The sequence below is a fragment of the Chanodichthys erythropterus genome, chromosome 3 (genome assembly GCF_024489055.1).
Source record: "Chanodichthys erythropterus isolate Z2021 chromosome 3, ASM2448905v1, whole genome shotgun sequence".
Lineage (NCBI taxonomy): Eukaryota > Metazoa > Chordata > Actinopteri > Cypriniformes > Xenocyprididae > Chanodichthys > Chanodichthys erythropterus.
Window position 1 is genome coordinate 36743274 of NC_090223.1, and position 10187 is coordinate 36753460.

The following is a 10187-nucleotide window of genomic DNA, read 5'->3' on the forward strand; positions in this document are numbered from 1 at the left end:
GAAAGAGAAGCTGATACTAAACACAAAGCACTATATTCTTTAAAACTGTAATTTAATAAACACTTTCAATAGGCTATCTCAGATAAAGAGGTGGCTCTGCCCCAATCTCACACCTTTTGATAGAGCTAATATTAGTTAATATTTGAGATGTTCAAATGAACATCCATGTTTTGATAATGTGACTATAATTATGCTCTGAGAAAATCAACCTACCAATTTCATTATAGTTGCTTTTAGTCTGTAGTTCAGATGTCATATTAAACAGGTATTGGAGAAAGTCTTTTAACATGAAGTTTTTAAGATATATAGCCTAACCTGAGACCCACTCTCAAAGAAATGTGCCAAAATACTATAGCAAGTTGTTGCTACAATAAAATTGTCATCAATAAGAAAATATTCTGAAAGATTATTATTCTTAAATCATGTATAGTTTTACAGTAGTAACGTGGTAAAGTGTAAAATGGGTATTTTGGCGGAAACTAGTTCTCAGGGTAACTGTTGTAGCTGTTTATTATTAATGCCATAAACTAACGATACAATGAGATATATTCATTCAAAGAAAAAATACACAACAACTAAAGTAAAATGAAATAATCCCAGAGGACAAGAACAAAATTATAACTCTCGTAGCTGGTCGGTCTGCGGGGGCAGGTTGTATATTGCGTCATATTTACGCGACGCTCTTTGAACGAGCAGCAGTAGTAACACAAAAACGCTTTGTAGAGAAAAATAACAGGATTTTCAAAGTTGCGTTTAGAGTTTAATTAACTCTAGGAAGATGGGTCCAGTTGAGGTAAGTGATACGATCAGGATTTTACTCACTTTATTGAATATGAAGCAAGTACAAATTATTAAATCACACAAACTATAGGAAACATATACCAGTTTTCACAAATGCATCATATACCTTTGTATATGCTGCCAATTACATTTATGCACCTATAGATTTATAAGATATTTGACACACGTTTATCTCTCTCCAGCTCCTGCATATGTCCGTGTTCTCGCAGAGTTTCTCTCCCTGCGGTCGCTTCCTTGCAGCGGGAAATAACTATGGAGAGATCGCAGTGTTCAGGTACGAGAACAGAATAAACATGCGCTTATGATAGCAGTTTAAGTGGCCTTAGTCAATGGATAGACGTTTGTAAGCATCTTCTCATGTCTTCAGTATGGTGTGTGAGTTGATGTTGAATGCCTGTTGAAGTGCTCTTTTAGTTACTAGTCTTGTTCTTACAGTCTTTCAGCTGCACTGAGTCCAGATGCATCAGAGGGGAGTCAAAAGCCCATCCTTAACTTCACTGGTTAGACTTCATTTATAATAGATAATTTTTACTTCTACTATATGTGTGAATAAATCACAACCATTACCTAGAGCATTGTTTCTCAACCAGGGGTCCATGGAGCCCTAGTGGTGCTTGATGCATAACCTGATATTGCTGAGTTCAACATGTTCCTGGGTCAACATTTTTGTTGATCCTGGAACAACATTCAAATCAACCAATCAGATTTGAGGGACAAGGTTACAGATTGTCAAGTTTAGGCTTAAAATCATGAATTGGTGCTTCTACATCAGTGTTATTCATCTATCATTTCCCTCTGTTTTTTGGGATAACTTATGGGTAGGGTTAGGTTTAGGAATGCATCTAACTCAGCAATATCAGGACGTGCTGAGCTGACATAATGCCAGGGGGGCCACATGAAATAACAGAATTTTTGTATATTTTGACATGTTTCCATAAAAGAAGATGATGATGTATGTCTTATATAACTGACGATATGACTAAATATAGGACAAGTCAACTAACATAGTTGTAAATTACACTCAATTGCATTTGGTTGTCACAAAGACATTTATGATACCAATGAGCCAATTTTATTCTGGGGTCATGAGGACGGTTCCAAATATGACGGGGGTCCATTACTCAAAAAAGTTTGAAATTCACTGACCTAAAGTACTTGATCCTTTATCCAATTTTGCAACATTGATGATTGAAAGGGCTTTTTAATTGTTTCAGCTCATGACGGTCCGGTGTTCTCTCTGCTCTCCACGGACACTCATCTCCTGAGTGCTGGGAATGGAGAAATCAGTGCCTGGAGTTGGGCAGAGCTCATCAAAAAAGTAAGAGTCAGTAAATGTTCATGGATTCTTATTGGGTTGTGAAAAAATGCATATTCCTTTCCCTAGTTTTGCTTTGTGCTTACATACACTGTAAAAACAGCAATTTTTGCATAAAATAGCTCAGCACACTTTTTATTTATGTCTCCACAGAGCACCAAAGCCGCATGGACGAGGAAACCCAATTATGAGTGAGAGACTGTCAATGATTATCATTCTGATACTGGCAACTTTACAATAAGGTCCAGTTAGTTAACAACAGTTAATGCATTAACGAATATTAACTAACAATGAACAATACATTTGTTACAATGTTTATTTATTTTTGTTAACGTTAGGGTCCATTAAATAAGACACAACAGATACAACTTTTGGTTTTAATAATGTATTAGTAAATGTTGAAATTAACATTAAGATTATTAATTGTTTTTTTTCATTGTAAGTTCATGTTAACTAATACAATAAATCAAACCTTATTGTAAAGTTAAAGTATGACCTGTAAACTGTGATTGCTAATTTTGTTTCATGACTTTCATTGTGTGAATGTCACCTCAAAAGTTTGTGCAATGTCTCACTCTATACAGGACTAGTCTTGAAATACCAGAGATCAATGCAATGATCATTAGCCCAAAGGTTTGTACTTGTTTTGTTTATCCCTAATACATGCTTTTCTTAATCATATTTTGTAGTTATGTGTAATTAACGCTTCTGTTTAAATGGGGTTGATGTGTGTGTTTGACACAACATTCATTTATATCACTACATTTCAATAAAGTTCAGTATATATTTGTGTACGTCTATGCATTTCTCACAGTTTGTAAATTTGATTTTTCTTTTTCCGCAGGACAACAGCTTGATAGTTGGTGGAGGTGACAATAACATTCACATCATGGACATGGAGACAGGTGTTTTTAAGGTCAGTTAGACTCCAGGGACAATATTTGAAGGCCCCACAACACAGGCTATGATTTTCCCTCTTGTAAATAGTGACAAGGGTGCTTGTTGTCAAACAACTTTAACACATTTTCCTAAGGAAAAAATAAATCAAATATCTAACATAACTGTTTGAATGATATGACATGTTCTCCAAATTCACAAGTTATTACTGTGGACAGTTTTTGTAAAACGTTATACTCTCTAAAAATGTTGTATGTTTATATATTTTGAAGGATGAAAGAGGAAGAGAGAGAGAGAGAGAGACATTAACATATCATAATACAAACATATTAAGTCCACTAACAGAGTGTCAAATGCCACACAAAAAATGTCACTATTTGCTGAACTAAATTTTTTTTGACAAAAAAAACATCATTTTAATTGTTAAATTATTTGAATATAATATCATATATTTGAAACAATTTAAAGATGTCTTGGGGCACTTGTGGAAGTTTATGGAGGCCCCCAAGTGGGTTGCATGTTCAGCTTTTTAAATACATAAATTGCAACACCGTAGGATGCCATTAATTTTCCTTCCCTTTGTGTTGTTTGTTCTGCAGTCTGTACTGAAGGGCCACACTGACTACATCCACTGCCTGTGCTTTAAAGAAAGGGAAGGGGAGATACTCTCTGGTGGAGAGGATGGTGCCGTGAGGATATGGGGTTAGTGAAGGACAGCACTGTTTCTATATCCCTTACCATTCTTTGGAGAAAAAAATTGTGTAATAAGAGTATAAACCTTCTCCCTCAGACTCACGGACAAATCGGCCGGTTCACTGTATTGAAGTTTTCAAGTATGAAGTAAGACACTCCTATTTATTATAAAGAATAAACAAATAAGCTGAAACAATGTATTCATGACATAAAAAAAGAGAAAATCCAGCACTGAAGTCCTACTATCTCACATTTGTTCTGGAATGGTGGGTCAGGAATGCGCACGCCCCCAGTTTGGGAAGTGGATTAGCTGTCTTGCTACAGACTCTGATTGGATGGTAAGTTGGACTTGTGATTGGTTGGCCTGGACAGTTAAACTATTGTCTCAGTTTTTGTTTTCTTGTTTATCTCGTGTCCAGTTTCACTGCATTTTTCTGTATTGACATGCTTGTTTTTAAAAATCTTCATGGTGTACTGATCTCGTGGAATGCCCCTCAATTTATGTTGAGATATAATGGCATAGTGCCCCTATTGTTATGAAATGTTATCTATTTCCTCTCAGCTCTGTGGTGGAGGCCCATCGCTCTCTTTATGGCACCTTCGATCCATGTCCCCCACCTCTGTTTTCCCTTTGCCTGGATGTCAAAGAGAAGCTGTCTTTTACCAGGACCTGGTGAGAAGGGCTAGTTATGAATTGTGTGATTTTTAAACAGAAAGAACAGCTATATTTAATAATATATGATGTTGTGGTTGTGTTTAGATCATGTCAGTAGGTGAGGGTCCATACGTGTCCCACTGTTTACATGGAGGTACTGTGAAAGCTCAGATTCCCTGCTCTCCTTCATCACTCAACACACTGGCTCTCAATCTCAAAAACACTGAACACAGGGTAGGTGCACCTGTTATTCACCTTGCCAAACGAATCCATTTTAATAGGTGCTACAAACTGCAGCAATACCTATAATTTTTTTTCTTTACTGGCTATGTGTGTAGATTGTAATCTTTACCAACATTCATCTTTCAGGTTATGACAGTAGGGGGCAGCAGTCACCAAATTGATGTGTTCACCAACTTCAGTTACAGAGCCTTTTCTCTGTCATTCTGAGCAAACACTCACCAACACTTCTTTGAATTTGAATGGAATTTTGTGACAAATTTTTGATTTATGATTTACTAAAATGCAATTAAACAATGATTTTTTTTATATATAATAAACTATTTTGGTTATTGTTCACTCTTTTTGGAAGTGTGTTTTTAGCTTTTTACTTGCATTTTATAATGCATGGTACCTTGAAAGGCACACTAATATAGTAAAATACATATAGTATTACACATGGACATTATTATCTTTGTACATGAAAAGAAATATATATATATAATATTATATATTAAACTTGTGTTATATTTAATTACTGTAGAAATGCTTTACAGCCCATGGAAATGGTGTGCTGGGTAGTAACTGATTACATGGAATCTGGATTATGTAATCAGATTCCAAAAAATTAAGCACTTGTAATTAGATTATATTACATTATAAAATACTTGTAATCAGACTACAGTTCCTTTTGTGATTACAGGTTATTCTCACAATGGCAGTAAATTGTTCATAATTTATTGATTCTCCATACGATGTCTTTTTTATGTTTTAAAAGCGTGCCACTTATAAACGTTCAGACGGTCCTACAGGTTTGTGGAATTGCACACACAGACCACTAGTCATGGGAAAACTGAGACCCACAGCATTTGATCACTGAATTTACAGAAATCAAAGTGTTTTCTCAACATTTCAGCATTGCATATTTAATCAACTATCAAACACATGAACTATTATTATCGCTCATTGATTCATTTAACCATTACTATCATTGTCTTTGGAAGGCTTTTGTTTTTCAACACAAAAATAAATTCACAGTATTTCATATTCACATGCAAGGGAACTTTTTTTGTCAGTTGAACCTCATGAGATTTTAAGTTCATAAGTTAGGCCAATAGTAAAATTAAATCAATCTTAATAAATAATAAAGGGTTAGTTCACCCAAAAAAACGAGATAGGACTAACTGCAGAACCGCAGAACCATACGTCATGACAGTCTGAGGACGACAGCGCCAGACTAACAGCCTGAGGGCGGAAGTGGGCGGAGCCAATTTATCTCCGTAGGCATCGCTCCATTTGGAGCTTTTTAAAGTTTAAAACCATGTTAATGTGAAATATTGTATTAAAACGATCTAACTGAAATTATAGATATAGATAGATTCGCATTGTGTTAATTGCTTAATCATATACACAAACACGTTACGATATATATACATACATATATATACATACATATATATATATACATATATATATATCCTATGTGTGTATTAAAACCCCCTTGTAACCTTTAATTATTTTAAAAGTTCATAAATTTGTTTTATGTCTTAAATGATTAACTGAATATAAATTGAACACAAAGCTTAAACACTAAAAATGATAAACATTTATTAATTTGTCATAAAATATTTTACTTAAGCATTTCAGAATGAATCATTGTTTTTCATAATATATAATGCGCATTACACGGTTGTACACTAGAATGCGTGAATTAAGTACATTCAGATCCATCAAACCCAAAAACAAAACACAAAAGATATTTATTTAATTTTAATAAAATGTACTAAAATGTAAGAGCAAAAGCATTATATAGCCACTAGCTGTGCTTTGCTCTAAAATAAATACAAAATCAAACCAAATTGAGTGTAGAATGAACAGCAGGTACATGATGACAAATTAAATCTGAAAAAAGAAATGTTTTTGTCCAGACACTCATTAAGAAAAATTGCCATATCATCCTTAATTTGAAAGCAAAACACTAAAGGCTCTTTGGCCAGTTGTCTGTCATCATCTGTTTCAGCCTGTGGAAGTTGAAGAAGGGCTTGTTCCTGGTCTTCCTCTTTCAATATCAGAAAGCACAGCTCTTCCACTAAACCCTTGAAGACCTTTGGTTGTTGTGCAGCGCAGAAGTCTTCTGTGATCCACGGCTCCTTCATGAGAGAAGGGTACAAACAAATGGGATGAGATGTTAAAAGTGTATTTAACAATACTTTGTGTTGTAGTCAGGATGCAGCACAGCATGTATAATAAAGTTTTGACATTCTGTTTTTCTCATGTTTATATATTGAAGAACATATATAATAAATAGTAAATCATACCATCACACCAATGAAATTAATCAGTTATGTTCAGTATATATATTATATATATATATATATATATATATATATATATATATATATATATATATATATATATATATATATATATATATATATATATATATATATATATATATATATATATATACTGAAGCTCCACATATTGCTTGTATATTGACATGCTTTTGACAGTCACAGAAACACTGTGCATTGTATATAAATATAAAATTCAGCATTGGAAAGAAAAAAAAAAACAAATGCTGACAGAAAATGCAACAATTGCAGTGCAGAAAATACTGTTTAATTCTTTTATAGTCTGAAATGTTCATTCAGGATAAACTTAAATAGTGAAGTTGACTATATGTAATGAGGATGTGCAATGCCTGAGCATTTATGAAAACATATTGTGTGCTTTGTTCATCCTATTAGTGACACTGACACTGCAAATAAGGATGTTAACCAGGGTTTAGTGATGTACAGTGTGAAACGCTGCATATGAATACTCAGTATTAATTGTTAACCCCAGGTAAATGATGATCAGTGTGAAACGTGAATCAAGATAACCCAGGATTCTGTTTACCTGGTGCTAACAATCACCCAGGGTTAACTATTTAAAGTATGAAAAGCCCTCATATATGTTTTTCATTCTAATGAAAAAAGAAGTTCATACATTTTTAAAAACGTTTAACTTTTCCTTTTTTTTTTTCTTACCATTAACATGAAGATCCCACACAGCCGGTCAACTGTTCTAAAACAATAGAATATTATTAAGTTATTCCTGAAAAGTTTTGACAGATATAACAACACACCATCTGTATAAGTAGCTTATGTGTTTATGAAAGTCTTATGAAACTAACCTTGTTTTTGATCAGCTTCTCTTGTCCTGGGGTGAGACTGCTTGTCAATTTACTGCATTGCAAAATCAAAGAAAAACTTAAATATATAACCATAAAAATTGCATAAAAGAAACAAGTTTCATTCTTCTAAAGTCAAAATTACTACTTACTGCATTGCAAAAACAACATTTTAAATTCAGAATACAAAAGAAACGTTCATACCTCCATGAACAAATCCTTTTTGAAGTGAATTTGAAGCTGTGCATTCAACCTGTGCCGTCTGGTCGGTTTAAGAGCACTGGACAGTGGAAATTGTTGCAGCACGTTTTGCATCGCTGTAAATGAAGTAAAGCGGAGCATCTCCCAATACTAATATGCCTCTAAAATCCACAAAAACACTGATCAGTATTGTAAAATGTAACCAATTAAATAAAGTACAGTACCAACAACAAGTAAAATCACAAACCATAAATATGTAAACACCCGGGTGAAAAAATACTATAGTGTTTTTGAACCATACTGTATTTACAACACTAATGAATGCTACAGAATACTATAATACTGACTATAGTGAATACACTATAGTGAACTGATAAACTGTAATAAATAGTATAAATAGTATACTTTAGTTTTTACTACAGTAAACTGTAGTGTATATTGTAGTATAATATACAATAAAATTGTAGAAAACTTAGTACAATATTGGGTAAAGTAATTTGTTTATATTATTATAGCCGTTATATTATCACAGCAACTATAGAATTACCACAATAAATTAATTCAAGTACTTATAGTACTATAGTATGGTTCAAAAACACTATAGTATTTACTATAAATTATAGTATTTTTTCACCTGGGCGCAAGCAATGCGAGACGATTTGTAAAATATCAAAAGACGTGATAAAGTGACTTTGAAGCCCATTTACAAAATATTTGAGTCATGTTAAGTGTTAACGATCGAATAAATACACAACACATAAACGTGATCGATTAAAAGCACAACACAAAGAAACTTTTTACCATGTTCTCTTCTTCCGCCATGATTGTTTGCTTGTTTGTCGCTAACTCCGCCCACATCCAACCTGAGACTCATTACTCCGCCCACTTCCGCCCTCAGGCTGTTAGTCTGGCGCTGTCGTCCTCAGACTGTCATGACGTATGGTTCTGCGGTTCTGCAGTTGGTTATTATTGAAAAAAACTGTAAAATTGTGTTATTAATTACTCACCCTCATGTCGTTCCACACCTGTAAGACCTTCGTTCATCTTCAGAACATAAATTAAGATCTTTTCCCCCATAGAAAGGAATGTAATTACCACATTCAATGCCCAGAAAACTACTAAAGACATGGTTAAAATAATCAACATGACTGCAGTGGTTCAACCTTAATGTTATGAAGCGACGAGAATACTTTTTGTACACAAAAACAAAAGTAACAACTTTATTCAACAATTTCTTCTCTTCACTGTCATTCTCCACCTAAGCCGTGTATGTTGTAGACACAGTGCAGCACTTCCGTGTTCTGCATCAGATCGCCGGCTCATTATTGACGGATCATTAATTTGTGTTCCCAAGATGATGAACAAAGAGGGTGAGTAATTAATGACAGAAATGTAATTTTTGGGTGAACTATCCCTTTAAATTAAGAGTTCTCTGATGTTTTTTAATGATCGCCATGGGCACGTCCTGACTCCTGATATTGCTGAGTTAGATGCGTTCCTGAACAACATATTTTGTTTATCCTGGAACATTCTAGTCTGAAAATGTAGTCTTAACCCTATTCCTACCCATAAATTATCCCAAAAATCAGAGGGAAATGATAGATGAATAACACTGATGTAGAAGCACCAATTCATGATTTTAAGCCTAAACCTGACATAATCTGTAAACTTGTCCCTCAAATCTGGTTGATTTGAATGTTGTTCCAGGATCAACAAAAATGTTGACCCAGGAACATGTTGAACTCAGCAAAATCAGGTTATGCATCACATGGCATGCTAGTAAACAAATAAAATATATGTTTTTATCTTTTATTTTGATTGTTTTTATTTTAAAATGATTTATTTTAATGTTTAATTTGTATGATTTAATTACTTCATAGCATTTCATTAAACTCACAAACCCCAGTCTGGGAAACCCTGACGTAATGTAATATTTAATGCACTCCATGTTGTTGATAAAGAATTGAACATATTTTCTTTATATATTTTTATATCAATTTGGTCCACGATTGTCCTATTCAAATCAAATTGATAAATTAGATAAATATAAAAGTAATCAAAAAGTATTTAGATTATATTACCTTAAATGTTTAGGCTAATTTAACAGATTACGTTCCTAAAATTGTGTCATTTGATTTGAAAACAGCAGCCAATTACAATTTGTAAGTAATCTACCCAGCACTGGTTTTGAGTCAGTGAAAAGTGGCAGGAATGTCATCAGTTTGTCTGTT

The 10187-nt window shown here is 33.7% G+C and overlaps 1 protein-coding gene and 1 long non-coding RNA gene across 2 annotated transcripts; one reads left to right on the top strand and one right to left on the bottom strand.

Annotated features, from left to right (window-relative positions):
* The first annotated feature begins 656 nt into the window (after positions 1-656).
* Positions 657-5038, top strand: thoc6 (THO complex 6). The gene is made up of 13 exons (XM_067382028.1): positions 657-793; positions 984-1075; positions 1237-1301; positions 2016-2119; positions 2270-2307; positions 2701-2749; positions 2961-3032; positions 3613-3715; positions 3804-3853; positions 3982-4044; positions 4269-4379; positions 4467-4595; positions 4731-5038. Exons 1-13 carry the CDS (start codon positions 779-781, stop codon positions 4809-4811), a joined length of 972 nt encoding a protein of 323 aa, XP_067238129.1. The 5' UTR covers positions 657-778; the 3' UTR covers positions 4812-5038.
* Positions 5039-6291: 1253 nt separating this feature from the next.
* LOC137017622 (uncharacterized) lies at positions 6292-10163 on the bottom strand. The gene is made up of 6 exons (XR_010894621.1): positions 10114-10163; positions 8758-8935; positions 7960-8117; positions 7759-7810; positions 7613-7649; positions 6292-6730 (listed from the first exon to the last, which is right to left on the bottom strand). It is a non-coding gene; the product is annotated as an uncharacterized lncRNA (long non-coding RNA).
* Between the last annotated feature and the right edge of the window lie 24 nt (positions 10164-10187).

Bases quoted from the DNA above. Each gene is read 5' to 3' on its own strand.
- thoc6 (XM_067382028.1), top strand. The intron at 1,076-1,236 runs GTACGAGAACAG...TTGTTCTTACAG, and splicing joins GGAGAGATCGCAGTGTTCAG to TCTTTCAGCTGCACTGAGTC. The intron at 1,302-2,015 runs GTTAGACTTCAT...TAATTGTTTCAG, and splicing joins GCCCATCCTTAACTTCACTG to CTCATGACGGTCCGGTGTTC.